The following is a 22,585-nucleotide window of genomic DNA, read 5'->3' on the forward strand; positions in this document are numbered from 1 at the left end:
TGAAGTTAGTTTAGGAGAAAGGTCTGGTCTTAAAGATTCAAACATTGTCAAAATACGGACTATAACTGCAGCCACAGGAGTGAATCCATTCACTCACGTTCAAGTACAGGAAAGAAGGAAAGCTAAACTGCCTAGAAGCCACCATTATTTTCCTTCTTTTGGTTGTGTCAGAGGCTTATGATTTCGCTTTGGACAGAAACTTCGATATAAAATATGACGCAATTTCTCTAATTTCCCAATGTCTTTTATTTCAACAGATAAAATCACAACATAAAAAGATCAATTACATCACAAGTATTAACTGGATCATTAAATGATTCTGATAATTTACTACTACAACCGGTAATACAGTGGCATACGCATTCCTTACAGGGTAAGAATTCTCCAAGAGGGAAAACAAAACAAAACATTGTAACCACGATTATCTATTAGCATCTTCAGCAAACTAATTGCTTTTTACAGGACAAAAAGTTTTTTCTTGAACAGTTATGTAGAGTCCCACAAAAAAAAAAAAAAACGAATTTGTCCGTTACATGGTACATTACATATATATATTATTTTTTGTTTGCTTCTTAATTAGTCTTCCGCTGTTTTCATTCTCTTTCAGTATTCCAGAGGTACAGCCCACTTCAAGATCTTTACTTCTACATCGGAAATAATTCAACAAGAGCCACAGTATGACTTTTAAATATATCCGTAAAGTTGAACTTTCTCCGTTCATGAAGCTCATGTTTGTACCTAAACGTAATATTCATGCTGAAGTTTTTAAACTTTAAGAAATCTATTCCCAAATCCAGTCATACTGACAAAAATATGATTGCAATGAAACTTCTTTAACAGAATCCAAAGAAGTACAACTATTTTCACATCCCAGTGTGTTTTCATAAACATACTAGGGTTTTAAGCATCTTTGACTGGGTACTATTGAAATAAAAATAGTATTCACAAAATCATTCAATGAAGAGTACTATAGCGTCTACACTCCACTATTTATAGGTAAAATTTTATTATGTATATATTCATAAGTTATCCAAAAATACATAGCTAATTATTTTGAGAAGAGGATAATTTATGTTGAAATTGGTCCAAATAGAACATTTGCAAAGTGGAATGCATGCAGTGTTTTTAATATTTCTTACCAGATGGGTTCCATTCTGATGAAATTATATTGTTTTATTAATCATGAACCATGGAAAATGAATTCCACGTCCACGGAAGATGAATTTCAAAAAATAACACTACAGTGTTCTGTAAACACAATAGAGCTATGTATCTGTGCAAAAACTGTTTACCAATAACCACAAAACGTGGCAAAATGCCACAAAAATTATTTTTTAATCTGAATCAATTTTAGTGAAGACAAATTCAACTCCAACATAGGAATAATACATGTTCAGAAAGTTATAACAGTTAGCAATGGTTAAAAGTATTGAGCTGTATGTTCATTTGTTGTCACATAAATAGTATTTACAAAGCAGCAACAACTTGAAATGAGAAGCTAAATGATGGGCTACATTTCTAAAACTGAGAATTTCAGCTTTCAATTTTGAGTTGCAGAAACTTTTCACTAAATGTGTATTTGGTTTTAAGAACACCTGGTGAACTCAGTGGTAAAGATTTCCCTCATCACTCGCCAAAATACTAATTATACAGCAAATTTCAGTTTATCACCTGGAAGTCATTCAAATAGCTGGTAACGTTCCCTGAAGGACTAGTCCATAGGAGGAATAATTTAAAACAAAACAAAAAAAAAACAATACAAAAGAGCCTGCAGCTCCCTAGGGAAATTGGTGTTGGGTAGTCTTTTCATCAGATGAGGGGGCAGTGAGCAGCACGTCACCCCCAGTCCATGCCCTAGTATGATTTGAAAGGCAATTTATTTAGCCAACCACTTCTAGCAATGCTGATGTCATGTTGATTCCTTGTTCAGGTTTCCTTCACTCTGAGAAATAGTCAAAAGCATTCCTCTGCTTTTACTCATAATTTGACCTAGCATCCAAGCAACTATAAGCAAACTGTTCACTGCCCTATCTTTGAAAAGGAGTATTTTCACGGAGGCTCTGCCAACCAGGTTTCTTTCCACAGATCACACTGCAATTGCTTCCACTCGGATCCTCTTCTCCTGCCTTAAAATGGGAAATCAGGATGCACCTGGGAGCCCTTCTCAACCGATTTATAGCTCTGGTCGGAATTCATCTACACATTTTCACACCAGAGCTTACTTACACGTTGGTAGCCTCTGTGAAAGAGTCATTGGGACCATTGTTCTTTTTTACCTCCAGGTTCTTTTTAGTCTTGAACGTCACAGACACCTCAGAGTGAATGGCATCCAACCTCTGCTCACAGCGGAAGGCTGCTAGGAAAGCCTTTCTATAGTTGCTGTTCATCCAGCCATAGAGAAAGGGGTTGGCAAAGGTGGAGCACATGGCGATAATGTGGAACACGGTGAAGATGAGTTTGTACTCCTTCAGGTCTAGGACTTGGTTGTCAATGTCAACAGCAAGTTGGAAGGCATGGAGAGGCAACCAGCTGACTGCAAACACCACTACCACGCACACCAGCATTTTGGTCGTTTTTTGCCTTCGCTGATGGTAGTGATCATTAGCAGCTCCAGGGCTGACATGGTTCTTAAGTTTACTCCAGATACGAGTGTAGGAAAAAGATATGATGCCCAGAGGCAAAACGTATAGGATCAACAAGGAAGAAAGACTGTAGATGGTGCCATAGATGTTCTTCTCCTCACCAGGCCACTTCTCAGTGCAGACCACAATCTCAAAGTCAGGAATAATCTCAATCAGCGAGTACTCGCGGAAGATGGCCAGGGGGCTTGCAAGCAAGGCACTGATGCCCCAGGCCAGGCCAATAATCAGGAAGCTGATTCTCTTGGAGATCTTGCTTTCCAGGTGGTAGACAATGCAACGATGCCGGTCCAGGGCAATTACCGTCAAGGTGATCGTGGACACTTGCACTGCCAGGCCCTGGGCATAGGGTACCAGGTGGCACAGGACAGGACCCATTTTCCACTCCCCCATTAAGGTGTAGGTAAGAGTGAATGGCAAGCACAGGGTGTTCACCAGAAGATCTGCCACAGCCAGATTGGCAATGAAAAAGTTGGTTACTGTGCGCATGCTCTTGAATTTGATCACCACGTGAATCACCAGAGAGTTTCCAATTACCCCGAGCAAGATGATAGAGCAATAAGCTAATATGAGGATAATCTGCACCTCAATCAGCATGGTGCTGTCTAGAAGCTCTGGCTCAGGGTCAGGGGCCAGCTCACCTCTAGGAGTGGTTTGCCGTGGATGGTACTTCTCCACCTTCATTTCTTCCACTGTCTGGTTCTCATCAGCCTCTGCACCTACTGGGCCCATTTTCAGCACCTAGCACAAGAATATACAATTTGAAGAAGAAGAAGAAGAAGAAGAAGAAGAAGAAGAAGCAGCAGAAGGAGGAGGAGGGGGAGGGGGAGGGGGAAGGGGAGGAGGGGGAGGAGGAGGAAGAGGGGAAGGAGAAGAAATAACATGGAGCAAGGAAAACACAAGGGTGACGCAAAGGAATATCACAAATGGATTGGTTTCATTTTGGTTACGGCTCAAAATACATGTCCCCTGATCCCTGTAACTGCGCATAGTGTAACATTTTAATAAAGCAGGACCATTATAATAGTTTATTCACAAATATGGATGAATTAAACCAGGTCCCTGAAATGTATATTACAACAGTAAAGTGTAATACCTATAGTGTAGACATAAATCCAGTGTGAATGCTACCAAATTGAGTCAATCTATTTTGAGTGGGATAAATGTTACAAACTTTACTGATTAATTTTATAACTTCTATTAACTCTTCAAATTTATTTTAAGGTAGACAAAGAAAATTACCCTCAATATCTTAACTGCTTCAAATTTATAAATACAGCAACAAATTTCACAGAAAAGAGAAAAATATTAAAGCCCTTTGAGTGGGGCCTGGACTTTGGAAGTATAACATAGAACACATAAATATAAACTGAGCATATTCATTTTATAGCCATTTTTTCTAGTGTTTGGGTTAGTGTTAAAACTAGGTAGCCTATGTAAAACGGTTGCTTTTTTTGAAGATCTGAAATAAACTTCCTACTGACACACAGCAGAATCCCACACGGGATCTACATGAAAAAAAAATATGTCCAAATCTGAAGCATCTCTCTCTCTAACCTCTAAATATAAAAGTTTTGACACTTTTCTTCTCCAATCACACGCCCTCAAGACTTTTCTTTCTGCATGCCCTACTTCAGTCAATGTTATCCCCATTGATTACACCGTGGGGAAGGTTAAAAAGCAGGTAACCATTCTAGACTTTGTCAACTCATTTAGTCTCCACATTTAAGAGAACCCTCAGACTGACTTTTTTTTAAGTTTATTTATTTTGAGAGAGAAAGAGAGTGCAAGCAGGGGAGGGGCAGAAAGAGATGGGTGGGGAGAGAGAGAATCCCAAACAAATTAATGAAATCATGTATGCATGGTATCCACAGATCGTGCAAAACAGAACCTATTCAAGAATGTAAGGGAGGGAAAATTAAATGCAGAGTACCTAGTGACTAGGGCTATCCACTGGAAATAGAATCACTATGGACTAGTCCTGTGGGAACGAGATCCAGAGAGAGGCTACTGAGGCACTGCCCAGAAGAGAAAGGGAAGGAGAAGAATACAGGGGATTTTCCATTCCTCTGCCCTCTAATTACCTGCCAATGCCTCCTATGACCAAACTCAGCCAAGTGCCCGGTGACTTGGGAGCCTGAAAATCTAGTCTGCAGGAGTCAGCCCTCTAGAGGAAGGGTAAGGAATGGAGCTGAGGGCCCAACTAGGCACTGTCTGTGGGCTGAATAAATATGACTCACCTACCAACGTAGGTAGATGCTATTATGATTAATAAAAACCAAATTTATTTAAAAGAGGTTCAGAATTAATGACAGCAGCCTTTTGTCATTGTGAATACATTCAAAAATTACTAAGATGTTGGGCTCTGGATGTTTTTACAAACTTGAAAAAAGAATTTCACATTAGAAACCAACATATGATATTGTTTTCAGCAATCTGGAGACATGGGGGAAATGATATGATCACATTCGAATTTCAGAAAGACCATTTTAATGTCAGAGTAGGCTCTTTCTAGTAAAAGGCAAGAGCCTGAGAGTGGAGGCACTACCCCGTTGTTATTCCTCCCCTCTCCCTGCACAAATCCTGGTTCCTGGCATAGGTTTTTAAATGCTTGCTAAATGCATGTTACAATAAGTGTAAACATCACGAGGGTGAAGCCATGCCTGGCATTTTGCACATGCTCAATTATTATTGCTAAGTGAATGAATGAATGAATGAATGAGAAGAGGAAGTGACATAAGTCACAAGACTATTAGAGTAATTTTGGTAAGAAATCAAGGACAAAGCCAAGGTGGTAGGAATGATGAGGACCCGTGAGAAAGGTGTATAAAATCAGTCTAAGGGGCACCTGGGTGGCTGAGTCAGTTAAGCATCAGACTCGGTTTCAGCTCAGGTCATGATATCACAGTTCGTGAGTTCGAGCCCCACACTGGGCTCTGTGCCATCCTAGTGATTCTATTTCCAGTGCATGGCCCTGGTCCCTGGGCTTTGGTCACACCACCTACTCCCTGTGTCTGTCTGGCTGGAGGCACTAATGACTGTGTTCTTGCTAATCCTTGAGTGGCTTCAGTATCCTCTGTTTGGCTTCCATCACTTGTGTAATCAATTCTCCGCATTTAATTTTCCCTCCCTCACATTCCTGAATAGGTTCTGTTCTGCATGATCTGCTGATACCAGGCGTACATGATTTCATTAATTTGCTCTCCCACTAATGGTTCTGCACCAGCCTACAGAAGATAATCCAACTCCATTATATGACATTCAAAGCTCTTCTTGAACCCATTCCTGCCTATCTACCCTCTGGCTTCATCTCTCCTGACACGCCAATAGGTATCTTATGCTTCTGTCATACTAAACTACTTCGGATTCCTTCAATACATCAGCTTTTCTCATGCCTCTCTGCTTTCCCGTTCTGACCTGGGAAGCCTCTCGGTTACCCAACAATCTGTGCTGACTTCTAATACTACAAGAAGCACAAGCCCCAATGCAATCATTCCCCCACCACAGCAATCTCTTTAAGGACAGAAACTGGATCTTTTCCATCCATTGTGTAATCCTTAGCACGCTAACATGTTAACAGCACCCAGTAATTTGGCAAAACAAATAAGAAGCTACAGGAAAGCATAATTCCTTGTTCTGATATGACATCCTTGAGCTTATTTTCTTGTTCTTAGGTAACCACCCCTGCAAGAAAATTGTTCCAAGATCCCTCTTAAATCAATCCCTGATTAGAGCATTAAAAACTGCCAGTCAGTATAGACCATAAGGAAACTTTCTATCTGAGGGGCCTACCACACACACACACACACACACACACACACACACACACACACACACCTTTCAAGGAGCCTTACTGCAGAGAGAGAGAGAATTCCATATAGTCATATTTTGCTTTACTGATATTTTCTAGTTCTGTCTGCATAAATTTCAAATAGCATGTTCCAAGGAGCCTTGACTCTCTTTTGTATTTGCCTCCATTCTTTAGAAATTAGGGGGAAAAGTGCAACTAATTATCTACATCTTGGAGTGTATATTTAATAGGCTACACGTTCTCCCTTAAACTAAAAGAGACTTTACAGAGTACAATTAATCAATGCTGACAAGTCATTAACAGGATTAACAAGACTCCATGAGGTCTGAGTTTGAGGTTTGCCACAAGCTAAATTGAGAGTAAGCCTGAGATAGAAGGATATGAGTTTGTTTATTAACTTGTTTTGCTTTTCCTGTTCAGTTCCATTTTCTTCATTTCAAAGCCCCTTTATTTAAAACTTCTCTGCAGGAATGGTTATTGATCTACAGGCAATTAGCGTATGGATACTAATCACAGTTCTCAAGCACACTGCTGGCCCTCAGCCAGGGCAGAGCATTGCCCAGAGAATGCATCATTTCATGTTTAGGCTTCTGGAAAAGTGGAAGAGGAAAAGAGATACACAGAGGGAGCTGACTGATTTAAACTCAAAAGCACAAACATTAAAAGATAAGTAGGTGAGGGAAAAACCCTTTCTTTGAAACAAGACAATATGAAGCATTCACATCAGTCGGGTCTTTTAAGAACTGTGAATGGTGCAGTTTTCTTGAACAAGTGAATCTTTAGAGATTCTGTTACAGAAATATTTTCCTGTTTGTAGAATAGGAAAATGACTTCAAGTTTCTTTTTTTTTTTTTTCTTCCAGAGATAAAGAACTTCAAATCACCTGAGTGACAAACCAGTTTATACTTTCACTGCATGTTTAAATTTGTGGGGCTTTTTTTTTTTTTTTTTTTTTTTTTTGCTACAGTACCTTAATTGCCACAGATTGGCTTTAGTAAAACTTAACATCTGATCAATCACAACACCTTCCAGGCATTTGTCCCGGGGAAAAATCCCAGAAATCATGCTACATACTCTATACTGGTTAGTCCTGGGGGAGGGGAGTGGACTCCAAGAATGCTGCATATAAGACAAGGCTGTTTGGTTCACAAGCAGAAAGTTGAAAACATTCACTGAAGAGTCTGGTAATAAATCACTTTCCCTATGTTTGAACTTCTGGCCTTTCCTTGCAAATAGCATGGTCTATTTCATGTGATTGCGTGTAAATGACATGCCCCTATTGCAAAACGTCTTAAAGCTTTTACTTTTGCCTCCTCCCTGTGCACCATATGCTCCTACCCAGTGGGTGAGCCCTTCTGGTGCAAAACCAGTGAGTGCTTAAATAAATGTATTCATTCTTGAACAGCTTTGGAGAATTCAAGATGACCTCCTGCTTTAGACAGGTGTTTGATTTTTTTTTTTTTTTTAAGAGAAACAGTAACAACTTGCTGCTCTGGAAAGATGATAACTTCTCTCTAAGAAGGGTCAAGGAAATAGTGAAGAACCTTCAGCAGAAAGGGAAAATTCTAGCGAAAGTAGAAAATGGGGATGGCTATCACCCCAACCCCCACCTTCAGCCTAAATGAGAGAAAAAAAGTCCCCACACTCATGAGGACCTCCCCCATACCCTCTTCTCAGGACCAGAGCTCTTTGGGGGTATTCTCGTTCGCCAGTGTGAATCCGAGTTACGACTTACTTACTTACCCGGTCTTGGCGTTTCTGCTGAGACGTGGAAGCAAGACGTGTACGGCCCGTCCGTGCAACGATTATCTAGCCCTCAGAGCTGAAGACGGCACTGGAAGGTCCCCAGACGCAAGCCCAGTTCCGTCCGTTCCGATGGTGCAGGACCGCCAGCGGCGCGCGGAAGCGCGGCGGAGCGCGGCGTCCGCCGGGCAGTCGAGCCGCTGCGAGCTGGCGCTGTTCCGCTCTACCGCCGACCTCCGGGGCCAAGCGCGCTGGGGCACCGCGCTGCGCGGCACAGAGCAGTCGGCTGCGCTGGTGAGGATGCGAGGCTGGTGGGGGGCGGGGGCACGTGGGTGCGGGGAGAGGCAGCCCTTCCCTGGGAGAAACAACAACAACAACGACAACAACAGGTACAGAAGGGCGGGGGGCGAGGGTCCCGCCGCGCAGAAAGCTGGACGGGAAGTTTCCGTGGCGAGGGAGGGGGACAGCGTCCACGGTGTCGCCGCTGTCTCCAGGTTTCGAAGCCCGCGCAGCGGGACCCTACTCAGAGCGGCGCCCCCTCGCGGATCCCAACTATCGCCTGCAACTGCTAGTTTCACCCCAGTCTCCGGCGACCCCCAATTGTGATATTCTGGCGGTTTGCACCACTCCAACCTCCTTTCCCTTCCACGAACCCCTTCCTTTGCTCTCCGCTTCTCCGTTCCGCGAGAGATGGCCCTGCAAAAAGCTCCTAGATTCGGGGTTCACCAAATCAGCCAGGGAAAGTCGAAGGCGAAGGCGGAGCGGGGGGACTCAGGTTCGGGCGAGGGTGCTGAGGTCACGGCGCAGCGAGCAACGGGAGACCTCGAGCTGGAGGGAGGCGGACGTGGAGGCAGAGGGCCGCGCCTTGGAAGGGCTGAGAAAACCCCACAACTTCCAGCCAGGAGTTGCTTCTTGTTTTGCTTGTTTGTTTTTGTTTGTTTGTTTGCTCATAGGAACAGAGTGGGGACCCGGACCCTCGCAGAACCACAGAAGAGCGTCGCACAACTGCGCCAAGGACAAACCCAGGGCACTCACACCAGGGGCTGGACCCGTCGCCGCGCTCCCACGGGAAGGTAAAACGAGTTCAGATGCCTGTTGCCCACCACTGACAATTCCCCTAACGGGTGTCTGCTGACAGTTTACAAGTTGGGTATTGCGAGTTCAGATTCAAAATCCAGCGGGCAGCGTGTGTGATGTGCACTCTTCCTGCAAAAGGTAAAATAGAGAAAACAATGGGTGACAAACAATCTTTCTCCAGTTAGTTGACTTCCTGATCCTTCGCTCTTTGATCGTGACCCAAGCCACTAATGCCAGGATGAGTAAGTGCCTGTGGAATACTCTAATCTTTTTGTGGCGAAGCCTTGTTAATGCCTTGAGCCATCAAGCTGAGTTAGTGGATCAGAGCAAAACAGGGTTGTGGCATCAGTCCACGACGCTGAGGGGTCTGTTTCCTCGGGATTCCTCCCAGAAACTCTAGTTAGAACCATTCCTTATAGAAATTTGCAACCAGCCTCTCTGTCCCTTGTTCAGTTTTAGAGGGGGAAGCAGATCCTGCCAAGTTAGGAAAACAAAGGCCTGAAATTGGAAACCAAAGTCTTTCCTAACTAGCCCGTGTTGAGGTTTTACACACATTACTTTCCCTCTATTCATTAGTGTCTTTATTTCTGAAGTGAGGATGGCCATACTCAGTTCACTTGGAATTTCTCTTAAGTAGAAAAAAAAAAAAACAGTTTAAACAACTCAAAATAATATTCTTTCCAAAAATATTAGTTATGGCTTCCCCTAAAGAAGATTGGATTTTCAGTCTTTTCTGGGCTTGCCCACACCTTCATAATACTGCATGTATAAGTATCTTTATACAGCTTAATCTGAAATTGATTATCTGGTTAATGTAAAATTATGCCTACAGGAGCATAGACGTTTTTTATAAAACAAAGCAGCTTGGGCTTCTCAGTTACCATGAAAGAAAAGTAAACTGAACTGGAAATATACAAGATGTTCCATATAATTCTACTTAAAATATTTTTGTAAATATTTCTTAACTTGGGGAAATATTCCTTGTCACGCCTGTGTTTTGTGCAACAGGTTCCATGCTTCCTAATATATTTGCACCTGTGAATAGTGAACTCTGTACCCAGGAGTTGTAATTTTAGAAGAGTAGGAGTGGCTTGAAACAACAACTACAAAAACATATAGAAAGCACAGAAGAGCAATCAAATTAATTGCTTCGGAGGGTTTGACTGACTTCGATGACATTGATTCTACAAACATTTTTGCCTCCCATACAACTGCCTTTTAAAAGCAGCCTAGCAGTCTTATACAAATATTTATCTTATTCCCTTACAGACATGCGTGTCTTAGGAAACACCCATAGTTCCACAGACATCTCGTCAGCAACTTTGAGAAGACTAAATGACCTCTCTCTCTCCCAATAAAGTACAGAATTGGATGACAAAATGGATTTATTGAAATTAAAGTTGCTTTATTGTGTGTCATATCATCAAGGATAGCTTTGGCAATGAACTCATGACATTTTTGTTCATTCAAGTCTGACTGATACCTTTTGATGTGCATACACTGTGTGCTATCATAACAATGAACCACTCTGATGAATGCCAATAAAACCTATCAAGACACTGGTAGAAGTTTGTGGAAGGAGTGGTGAAATATGGATTGATCCATAGGGAGACAGGACAGGATTATTGCTGCCTGATTTCTCTTGTGTCAAATCACGGAATTTCTCAGGCAAGTTCCACAGCTAAGAAGAATATACATTGGTTGTTCCTCAGATAGGGAACAGACTCAAACTCAGATGCCTACCTGGCCTGGGCCAGTGACATAAATGCCCAGCTAAGTTGTGGGAGACGGTGGGGAGTGGTGGGCACTGCCACACCCGTGAAAGCCCAAAAGTACAAGCCTTTTCTGAAGGAGGAGGCTGCTGATTCCACTGAGCTGCCCTGCAAAAATCTCAATTCAGTATTGTCAGATCTGACATTTTAAGAGAACAAAAATGCATATTCTTAAAAATCTTTCCAATTTTAAATGAAGGAAACTAATTTTTAAAAAAGTCAAACCCCTTGGATGCCTGGATGGCTCAGTAGGTTGAACGTCCAACTCTTGATTTTGGCTCAGGTCATGATCCCAGGGTTGTGGGATTAAGCCTCTCTCTCTCTCTCTCTCTCTCTCTCTCTATCTCTCTCTCCCTCTCCCTCTGCCTCTCTCCTCTGCTCATGTTCTTTCTCTCTAAAATTAAAATATTGAAAGAAAAGCTTTTTTAAAAATAAAAGTCAAACCCCCAGGTGGGCCAAAATAAATAGACACGGATAGATAGAGCAAAACCTGCAGCCTGGCCTGTGGGCCTCCAATATCTGATATTAGTATGTGAGGTTTGATAAACCTCCTAAAATACCTAAAACATAACTCTATTATCATTTCCCCTACCTCACAGACCATTCCTCAGTGCACATGAATATAAAAGGAATACAACCAAAGATTAATTGCCAAGTAAGCGTTTTTCTTTTCCACTTCTGGTTGAATAGATATTCCCAATGAGACTCTGAAGTAAAGGACCTGGTCAATAACTGAACAATCAGTATTTATATAGTTACAGTGAAGAAATTTCAGACAAACTCTTTGTCAAAAAAGACAAAGTTAGATCACATCAGTAGAGAAAACCACTTGTGATGCACTTACTTTAGATAAAGTACATGATGATATGGATTTCCTTCCATCTAAATTTATTTTGAAAGCAAGGAAGCTTCCCCCAAGTTGTAAATAATTTCATTGTTTACACTATAAAAAGAAAAAACAGAAAAAAAAAAAAGCGAGGAAACGAATACACATGATCTAAAACATCACTGTCCAATAGAACTTTCTGCAGTGATGGTAATGTTCTATCTCTGCATTGCCCAGTAAGGTAGCCACCCAGTCACACGTGGCTATTGGGCACTTGAAATGTGGCTAGTACAACTTAGAGAGTGAATTTTATATCTAAAAATTTTTCAGAAACACCAAGAAGAATAAGTATGTTTTGGTTCCTAATGGAAAGTCCTCCTGGGGTCATTTCTGCCAGAAAGCTAGTTTGTTTGTTTTCTCACCTTAATGTCAAGTTTCCCTGAAAGACTATTAAGTAACTCTCAACTCATACCAAACCAACCTAAATCACAGAACAAAACAGTGTGGTGCAGCTGGAATGTGGAAGCTGATTCCAGAAGAAGAAAGAAATAAGCTCCATAAGTCAGGACAGCAGCCTAGGAAAGGAAGAAGATTATAGCACCAAAAGAGAGTAGCAAGCCCAAGCAAGGAATTCTCTAAACCCCAGTAATGGAAGAAAAGCTCAGTGAAGCTAATAAAATAATGTACTTAACACAGACTAAACAAACAGAGCCTAATGACAAGTCCCTAGTAAGGAAATAATAATCACATTAACTTAACAGTTAGTTACAGTGTTTAGTATATTTGAAAATGATTCTGTCTTGCTTTATTCAAACGTTCAATAGGAGCACCTAGGTGGCTCAGTCGATTAAGCGTTCGACTTCAGCTCAGGTCATGATCTCTCAGTTTGTGAGTTGGAGCCCTGCATTGGGCTCTGTGCTGACAGCTCAGAGCCTGGAGCCTGCTTCAGATTCTCTGTCTCCTCTCTGTCTGCCCCTCCCCTGCTCACACTGTGTGTGTGTCTCTCTCTCTCAAAAATAAATAAACCTTAAAAAAAATAAAAATAAATTCTCATAAATTTATTTATTTATTTATCCTCAGGTTTATTAGGTCCTTACAGAAATTCTTTGTAAAGTTTCAATAATACTCCCTTGTAGTAAAAATTATGGAACCTAGATATCCTAATGGCCATTTGGGTATAATAATGATGTTCAATTGGTTGTAAATAGATTTCTGATTGGATGTGTGCTCACCTTTCCTTTCAGGCAGGAAAAAAGCACAGTGGGAGTGAAGTTAATAACTGATCAGAGACGATGGAAGTTGCATCAACTTGACATAGAAAAGAGAGACCAGTTTATATGAATGGAGCTGGAAGTGTGTTAACTTTTTAAATAAGTCTTTAAATAAACTAAGTTTTTAAAAACTGGTCAGTCTAATCACACTTGTGATGAAAAGGCTGTACTTCCGTCTACATCCTTACAAACTTGGTTCATTTGTAACAAGTGGACCAGTAAACATGTGAATGGATAAGAAGTGGTCAACAAATAGTTTCACAAAGCTGATGGGCTAGATTTTCTTAAAAATTTTGTGGGCAGCAGTATGTTATGAAGACAGGTGTCTCAGTCAAGAAAAGCAACTAGTCATTCCAAGTGAAATGTATGCTAAATCCTAAGTTGAGCATAAATATCATTTGCTATGATTTGTATTTCTATGGATTTGGAGTTATTTTTGTTTTGAATTTTTAATTGCAGATTCAACGTGATTAAACAGGATTGTAAGCACTATATGCAGCATTTTGCTGAGATTTTTATCTTTCAGTGATCATCCAAAGTATACTGAGACTGGTAAGGAACCAAATCTAAAAGAATATTTAAATGCAAATGATTCACAGTTCAAATTTTAACATAGAACAAAGGAAGGGAGATTTTTATGTGGAATTCAGAATTTAATCAATGCAAATTTTCATTTGATTATCTGAAACATGCACAGAAGGCCCGTGGCTAAAGAGGAAACATGCACCCTCTTAGAAATTTCAATTTTATTTAATAAGTGTTTATCCTTGTAGCATATAGAGACATAATTTGATATATATTTTTTGAGTCATTCACTCAAAACAAATTTAATTTTTAATTTTTTCTCAAAAAAAATGCAAGCAAAATTAAAGCTCTCTCTCATACGAAATTATTATTGGTATCTCTTGACAGATGAGAAACCAAAGATTTCTATATAATTTTTACATATCATTTTGGAGATGGTAAAATGGCCATTCAAAGTAAAATTTTTAAAACATTAATTGTATAATGCAAGTCAGACTTAGCTTAGGACTCACTACTCTTTATTATAAAAATGAATTATATACAATCCATATAAATGTTTTATTACAACTCCTACCGATAAATCTTTATTGAGTGTCTAATTTGTTACGGACACTATACTAGACAATGTCCATAACACCATGAATTACACACAGACCTGCCACTGATTGTCTCTAGTCCATTAAAGGTGTACAGACTTTTAAATAAAAAAGTTCCATAGGAGTGCCTGGGTGGTTCAGTTGGTTAAGTGTCTGACTTCAGCTCAGGTCATGACCCCATGGTTTGTGGGTTTGAGCCCCACATCGGGCCCTGTGCTAGCATCTCTGTGTCTCCCTCTCTCTCTGCCCCTCCCCCTATCATGCTCTGTCTCTATCTCTCTCAAAAATAAATAAACATTAAAAAATTAAAAAAAAAAAAAGTACCATAAACAGAGTAAGATTCTCTAGTAGACTCTGACATTATAGATTTGGGGCCACAAGGAATGGTCAGTTTTCTGTTTGTTTTTTATAAGTGTTATGTGTTGGGAGAATTAAGGAAATGCTTTGTTGGGGAGGTGACTCAACTCAGTGTAAACCTGGATAGAAACGATTCTTGGCTTTACCCAGCACTGGGATGCCATTTTCTTCTCCACTGCATTAACTTGGATGTGTGCTACTGGGACAATGCGGAACTTTCTGAGGAAGAACAATCACTTACACATGTCAAAGTGAAGTTTTCAAAGTTAAAAACATTATTCTCAAACAAAATATATAGTGAGCACATATCACATATTTAATTGATTAATAAGAGCACCAGCACAATGGTAAAGCTGGATTAAAGTAGGATCACAAAGGTAGATACCTATATCTACCAGTGTAAGACAAAGTCTTGCATAGAATTAAGATCTTAGATATAAAACAAGTTGATCGGGGTGCCTGGGTGGCCTAGTTGGTTTAAGTGCCCGACTCTTGATTTCAGCTCAGGTCATGATCTCACAGTTTGTGAGTTCGAGCCCACATCGGACCTTGCATTGAGCCCGTCCCCTCTGTTTCTGCCCCTCCCCTGCTCACACTTTCTCTCTCAAAAATAAATATTTTTAAAAAAACAAGTTGATGGCCTGCTGTACAATGAAGCAATAAGTTACAAACTTATATTTTCCACCAGACAGAAATCATTTGCATGTCTACTGGACAATAATCAAACTTAATTTTCTAAAAATTTGTATCAGACTTAATTTTCTATAAGTTTGCATCAAACTTATAGAGCTTGGGCTCTAATCAATAGTAAATAATAAGTCAAATTAAGTAAGTTACCATCACCTGACAAGTCAACTGATCTTCAGGCTCATAAGGCAATGCTCCAATCTGACATTGAAAAAGCATACAATCGTTTCACTCTGCTTTTTCATTGCCTGACCACCCCAAAACCTAGTGACATAAAACAGTTATTTTATGCTGCTCCATTGTGGGTCAGAAATTTGGGAAATGTTTAGTTAGGTAATTCATCTCCGACCGACATGGCCTCAGCTGGAGACGTAGGATTCTCTTCTAAGATGGTACCTTCACTCACATGCCTGGATCTGGGCTGGCTTTGCCATAGTAGCTGGAGGATGCCTCATATGTATCTCTCTTCACACATGGCAATCTCAGAGTTGCCAGACTTAATGCATAGCTTTTGGCTTCCCCTAGAGAGGACTTTCTAAAAGAGAGTATTCTACGAGACCCAGGCAGAAACTGCAAGGCTTCTTATGATCAAATCTCCCAAGTCTTAGAACATCTCTTTGGTTACATTCTTTTGCAGAAGCAAGTCTCTTGGGTCAGCTTATAAAATGGGAGAAGAGGCATATACTCCACCTCTGCATGAGAAAAAGGCATGTGTGTACCAGGAGGAAAGGAATTGATGACCTGAGAGAAATGTCATCACACATCCCTTTGCCTTATACTATTTTGGATGTATTTGTGTGTATGTGCGTGCACACATGTGCATGTGTGTGCATGCATGAGTGTGCAATACGTCCATTAAAGAGGGGCTTTTCTGGGAAAAGAACAGCAGCCTCAGAAATACCACAATGAATTTTTCTGTTTTGGCTTGCATTTCATAAATTATCCGAGATCTTAGACTGCAAAATCTGAGATCATCTCTGCCAATGGAAGCCCTAAGGCAAGAATATATGATGGAAATAGAAGAGGTGCTTCCAACATCTGCACTTAAGTGAACACAGTGATTGTGATAGGTACAAATAAATAACTTTAGGTAGGTTTCTCCCATAATGATTTACTTAATGCAAATAGTACTCAAACTTGTTCTCAGAAACCCCAGGTACTATGGCAGCATAACATTGCCTGATAGCCAATCCCAACATTTAACCACCACATTCTCAACACCGCTTTCATTGACCAATATAGCCCAGGAGAGACTGGAGACCTCTATTCTCTACATGGCCTTATTGCTCAGTAATGCACACAAGTTGGTCTTGGAGAACTATATTCAAGAGTGAACACATATTACGTTCTTTCAATTTATGCGCAATTTCTTCTTGCAAAAGGCTATTAAACTTTTAGAACATACAAGCTTATAAAGTTATTTGTACCTAACTACCTGATAAATGGCACTGTTAGCTGTGTTTTGGCCTACAAGTCATCATGAAATTTCTGCCCTCGGGCCTTGTCTATCTGGGAGTAACATTTTGTTCATGTAGGAGGAGTTCATTTAATTTAGTTAATCATGTTAGTTTCATAATACTTGAAACATTTGATTTGAAAGCTATTTTTCAGTGAAAGATACTATTGGGAAACTATTCGTTCACTTACAGAAAAAGGATTTAATAAAAGCTTGTGTGCAGGTGTAGGAATGCAGCGCCTATGTTTTACAGAGCTCTTGGAATTGTTCTGCTTCATCCCACCCTAGCATGGACAACAGAGAGCTCCTCCTAGACAGGAAAGTAGGAAGGAAGGCAGGAAGAGACATAGGCACATAAAAGAAAGTAGAGAGGGTACACTTCATAACAGAAATCATAAGTAGCATGTACGTATGTATGATATTGTAGTAAGAACATTTAATTTAGGTCTATTCTCTTAGGGTTTTAGGAGTATGATACATGATTGTTGACTATAGGTACAATGTTGTACAGTAGAGTTATATAGCTTATTCATCCTGGTTGACTAAAACTTTGTCTGGTGAGTACTAAATCATGCATAGTATTTAAACTCCAAGTTGTGACTAGGTTTATCCAGTAATATGATATCTATACAATATAATAATAACACAGGTATTATAGTTCTAAAATCATTATCAGGAAAACCATATGATAATGTGGAAAATTTTAGTGCAAACAAATATTTATTTTTAAATGCAAAAAATGCACTTGGGTGACTCAGTGGGTTAAGCGCCCGACTCTTAGTTTGGGCTCACGTTATGACCTGACACTTGGTGGGTTTGAGCCCCACATCAGGCTCTGCACTGACAGTGTGCAGCCTGCTTGGGATTCTCTCTCTGCCCCTCCCGTGCTCATGCATGCTGTCTCTCTCCTCTCTCTCATGAAATAAATAAAATTTAAAATATAAAAATAAAATAAATGCAAAAAATCTGTCTTTAAAGTATAACCACATATTTTTAATTATGACTATGAAAAATGACTGGAAGGAAAATATACTCCAAAGCTAACTATATTTTTTATGCCATACAAACTATATGTGGTTTTTTTCTTTCATCTTTCTTCTCGCATTTTCTTTATTTTTTTTTTTAAGAATTTTTTTTCTAATGTTTATTTATTTTTGAGAGAGACAGAGACAGAATGTAAGTGGGTTAGGGGCAGAGAGAGAGAGAGGCACAGAATCCAAAGCAGGCTCCAGGCTCTGAGCTGTCAGCACAGAACCCGACGCGGGGCTTGAATTCACGAGCTGTGAGATCATGACCTGAGCCGAAGTCGGACACTCAACCGACTGAGCCACCCAAGCACCCCTCTTCTCGCATTTTCTTAAGTTAACCTATTTTGAATAATGAAAATATGTATCATATAACGTTTATTTTAACAGAGGTGGTTCTGGCAAAGTGAAACATATAGAATCTGTTCTTCAGATATTCCTGAAATCTCTCAAGATTAATAGATTTACTGTTCTGTCCACAGAGTGCTCTTCAAACACCACAGCCCACGGTAGCTCTTCCCAACAGGGAGCCCACATTAGAATCGCACATGGAACTTTATAAATACAAAGATGAGAGGGTCTGATCTAGTGGCGTGGTTACCTTTGTCTCTTCCCTAATTCAAACTACTACTCCAAACTCGAATCTAGAACCAATTACAATCACACACTAAAAGGCCACAGACACCTTTCTCTCAGACTCCTATTTATTTTCAGTCACTCCAGCCATTCCAAACTCCCCTGAATTCAATCTATAATCTCCCTCGATTTCATTTTCTTTGTGGCCACGATTGGGCAACTTCTGTTCAAGATAATTATGTTAGTGTATGTCCTTTCTCTTCACTGTCTTTCTTTCCCTCTTCCACAACCCCTTAAAAGTTTAAAAGATAAAGGACGTGAATTTTCTCTTTGGTGTTTTTTTTCCTTCTCTTTCCTTCCATCATAACCTACTCTCAGGAAAGCCTTAGAGGTAATTCGTGTTGGCTTGCCTGCCATCTTACCAGAAAGGTGCAGCAGAGAGAAAGGTGCTCTAATGGTGGAATGGTGAGCACCAGCCAGTCTGTAGAAGGGATGTGCTTCTGCTTTTGTTTCTATTTGGAGATTTTAGCAGCAGAACCTCCTGACCTTCTGAAAATCGCATGGTCGTGTGTGGGTGATCATTCAGGATTTTGCGCTAACTCTTAGAAATAGTTACTAAGATGTTCAATGTTCAATTTAACCCTTTAACATTTAGACCACACTTGAGTGAAAATTCCATTTCCTGGGATTTAATCTATGTTTTCTTTATCACCACTGAGTTATTCCCTCAACACTAATAAGCAAGAGCAAATATTATAGAGTATTATAGTCTTCTAGCCGATCTGTCCTCTGGCATTTTTTAAAATGTTTTCTCTTATGTGGCAGTATAAAAAATAGCTCTAATAAGGGTTTTGACGGATTCATTCATCTTGCTCTTGGTTTGTGAGCACATCAAATCTGATAAAGAAATTGTTTTGTTTGGAGATGCCAATTACTTACTTAAGTTTACCTGTCACAGTGAAAGCATACAGAAAATGCAAATATGCCTTCTGTTGAGTGGATTATATAGGTATAATACTAAGATTACGATTGGATGAGCATAGTGGAGACAATACAAATGTGGAATACAATTACATAAACCAGGGCTATGTTTGTCAAACCATGGTGCTAGGCTTCCCTTCATCAAAGTCATCTGAGGTCCCTCACAGCAATGCAGATTCCCAGACCTCACCCCAGACTCTGCAGCCAGTGAATCTCTTGGAGTGAGGGATACGATCAGCAATCAGCAGGCTTCCCAGATCATGGGAACGTATATCTAGCTTTGACCAGCGCTAATCTAGAGGAGCATCTTGTTAATATGCAAATAAGTAAGGGAACAAAGAAATGAATAAGTAATAATGGCAGAGAGAGAGATAGAATTGTAGTACCTGAATTATTTAGACTTTTCTGTTCTTCAGAGATTGCTGGGAAATGCTTCACTTCCCATGGCTCATACAGATTTAATGTGTCAATGCATCTTGTTTCCATAGAGAAAATTATTTGTAGATATAAATTATCCAGTGTAAATTCGTGGGAATACATCTCTTTGCTTAATTAATTCTCTAGCTAGAAGTCATGAACTAGAAGTTACTTCCTTAGGGATATAGTACCTCACCAAGCCTTGCAGGTCAAATATTTCTGTCAGAGAGCAATTACCCACTTGTGTCTCTCTCCCAACACTTGGAATACCTTCAGTTTTACATCTTATGTGATTATTTCACTCCCTGATGAACACCTGTCTTCCCACCTTGAAACCCTGAAGGAAACAAAAATCAAACAATACTCATTTTTAATGCTTTTTGTGTAAAAAACTAAAGAACTAAAATGGGAAAATACTAATTTGCTTTATTTCCTCTAAGTAAGTGGCTTGGATATTGACCCACCTGTTTGTTCATTTGATCAATGTAGATGTAACCTTATATCTTAAAGTTCTGAATGAACACTCAGATAAATTCCAGGTAAATTGCCATTGATATTTGGCAATCCTGACTTAGGTCATTCAATGAATTTCTAGGTTAATTATGCATGGAATATTCATTTACATTTTCCCAATTCCTAAACCGTATGTACCTTTTGTACAGAGAGCACAAATTACAAGTGTTTAATTTAAAAATTACATAGGAATATCTGCGAAGACAACGGGAATATATGACAAGCGTCTTCATTTGATTAACTATCTGTCCCCTCCTCACCAATAGGAGACAGAGGCAGGGTAAGGCCACAAATAATAGGAAAGTGGCAGAGAAATTGTTGCCTGTTGGTTCTTGAGTAGCCTCTCCTTTATTTAATCCACTTCATGATTACAAAATGTGTTTTCAATACCTTGCTTTTCTTAAAAGCTTAAAACTAATAGCCATGTTCTTGACCCTTTCACTTAAAGGACCTAATACTTGAAAATGGGCATCTAAGCCACTTTCAAGTACTAGAATCATTCTATAATCTTCTAAGTATTTTCCTGGTTAGGGGCACCAGAAAGATGGCTTTTTCTATCGCTTGAAATTGGAATTTTTAAAATTTTTATTTGCATTCAAATGTGACCCATGCAATTCTTGTATTGTCATTGCCTCATTTTCAAAACTCATCTAAAATCAGTTTCTGTACGAGCTTGAGCTGCATCTTCTCCTCTGGGGATCTAAAAACCAAGGTATTAGTCCTGATGTGTATTCAGAGACTAACACAGAGGAAAAAAGCCTTTGTTCAGATATACAATTTGAAAGGCAAAATTCAGATGAGCTCTGCTTTAAAGACAACTCAGTATAACTTAAGAGCAAGAAAGACTAAAGTATATAGATAATAACTTTGTGCTTTCAAAAGGATTCTTTGCTTAACAAAATATTTGCTAAAGAATTCCTTTTGGTAGTGAAAGTCAACCATATTATTTGATTTATAAAAACTTGAATTACCAGGAAAAATGCATATGTTAAGGATAAGGGCAACAGCAAGACGGTGGGTCTGGTAGTTTATAAGCAACCGGGGCTGAACACATATTTTTTATTCTTTCTGGATTTCACTGAGCAACGACTTTGTGGCATGAATTTTACTGTGTGCCTATGATTGAGATCTAATCTTTAACAATGCTGCTATAAACAGAGATTAATGAAATCAGGCCTTGGCCATACAAAAGCTGACAATCTGGTGCACAAGAGACAAATTATTAAAGTTAATTGTATTGCAAGGTGATAAGTCCTATAATAGATGTGTGATTCATAGAGGAGATGAAATTTTATTTGTATCCTGCAGATACAAATGAATAGTCTGCTATTTGATGGAAGCTGGGATAGAGGATGGAAATTCTAAGCAGTTGAAACAGCAGTCACAAACCTATGGAGATATGAAAGGATCTGACAGGAATTTTGGTATGTTTTTTATAGGAGTGACTAGGAAATTATAGGGGGAAACATGTAGTAGCCACGTAATTGAAGGCTTTGTACTCTATCCTAGATAGTTGCATTTTATCGTGTTGGTAATCTGTGGTCACTGAGAGATTTAAAGCACACAAAAAGTGTTATTTTCTGAGTTTTGATAAGAACATTCTGGTAGCTATGTAAAAGTTTTTTGGAAGGGTTGGGTATGTCTTAGAGCAGTGATTTACAATAGAGACAGATTCTAAGAAAAGAATTACATGGAGAATTTCAAAGTACTCTACAGATTTCTGCTTTTCATCCAAACTTAAAGAATCACATGGGACTAGGTCCTGTAGTTTTTAAAAGTGCCCTTATTGTTATACCTTGTTGCATAACAAATTAGTACAAGCTTTTCGGCTAAAACAACAGTTACTATCTCAGAGTTTCTGTGGATCAAGAACTGGAGAGTGGTTTAGCCAGGTTTTCCGCTTTCAAGTCACTCACAAAGCTACCATCAAGATGTTGGCCAAGGCTGGGGTCTCATGTGAGGCTCTCCTGGGGGAGGATCTGCTTCTAAACTCAGATGGCTGTTAGCAAGACTCAGTTCCTTGTGGGTTGTTGGACTGATTGCCCAGCTCCTTGCTAGTTGTTGCCTGGAAGCTTCTCTCTTTCTCTCCTTTTTATGGGCCTCTTTATATGGAGGCTTACTTCATCAAAGCCACCAAGGGAGGGAGAGAGTCTACTAGCAAGAGGGAAGTTACAATTTTATGTAACATAATCATTGAGGGGACCTTCCAACACCTTTGCCTTCTTCTACTGGTAAGAAATAATCCACATGGTGCCCATACTCAAGAGTAGGACATTTCACAGAGCTTGAATACCAGGATTCAGGGAAAATGAG

General features: G+C 39.8%; 2 protein-coding genes across 6 annotated transcripts in view; one reads left to right on the plus strand and one right to left on the minus strand.

Moving 5' to 3' along the window:
• Positions 1–249: 249 nt before the first annotated feature.
• NPY2R (neuropeptide Y receptor Y2) lies at positions 250–8,308 on the minus strand. The gene is made up of 2 exons (XM_007084198.2): positions 8,194–8,308; positions 250–3,380 (listed from the first exon to the last, which is right to left on the minus strand). The coding sequence occupies exon 2, from the start codon at positions 3,369–3,371 to the stop codon at positions 2,223–2,225; it is 1,149 nt and encodes a 382-aa protein (XP_007084260.1). The 5' UTR covers positions 3,372–3,380; positions 8,194–8,308; the 3' UTR covers positions 250–2,222.
• LOC102966936 overlaps positions 7,985–22,585 on the plus strand; it is a 79,477-nt gene continuing 64,876 nt past the window's right edge. For 2 of the 5 annotated variants that reach the window (XM_042983723.1, XM_042983724.1), the window contains exons 1-4: positions 7,985–8,487; positions 9,147–9,266; positions 11,642–11,697; positions 13,599–13,691. In XM_042983723.1, coding sequence (XP_042839657.1) covers positions 8,032–8,487; positions 9,147–9,266; positions 11,642–11,662 — 597 coding nt within the window. In that variant the 5' untranslated portion in view covers positions 7,985–8,031 and the 3' untranslated portion in view covers positions 11,663–11,697; positions 13,599–13,691. Of the gene's footprint in view, positions 8,488–9,146; positions 9,267–10,539; positions 10,655–11,641; positions 11,698–13,112; positions 13,194–13,598; positions 13,692–22,585 lie in introns of those variants that run through there. The other 3 variants (XM_042983726.1, XM_042983722.1, XM_042983725.1) reach the window with 3 other exon arrangements.

The sequence above is a fragment of the Panthera tigris genome, chromosome B1 (assembly GCF_018350195.1).
Source record: "Panthera tigris isolate Pti1 chromosome B1, P.tigris_Pti1_mat1.1, whole genome shotgun sequence".
In the NCBI taxonomy this organism is placed as follows: Eukaryota; Metazoa; Chordata; class Mammalia; order Carnivora; family Felidae; genus Panthera; species Panthera tigris.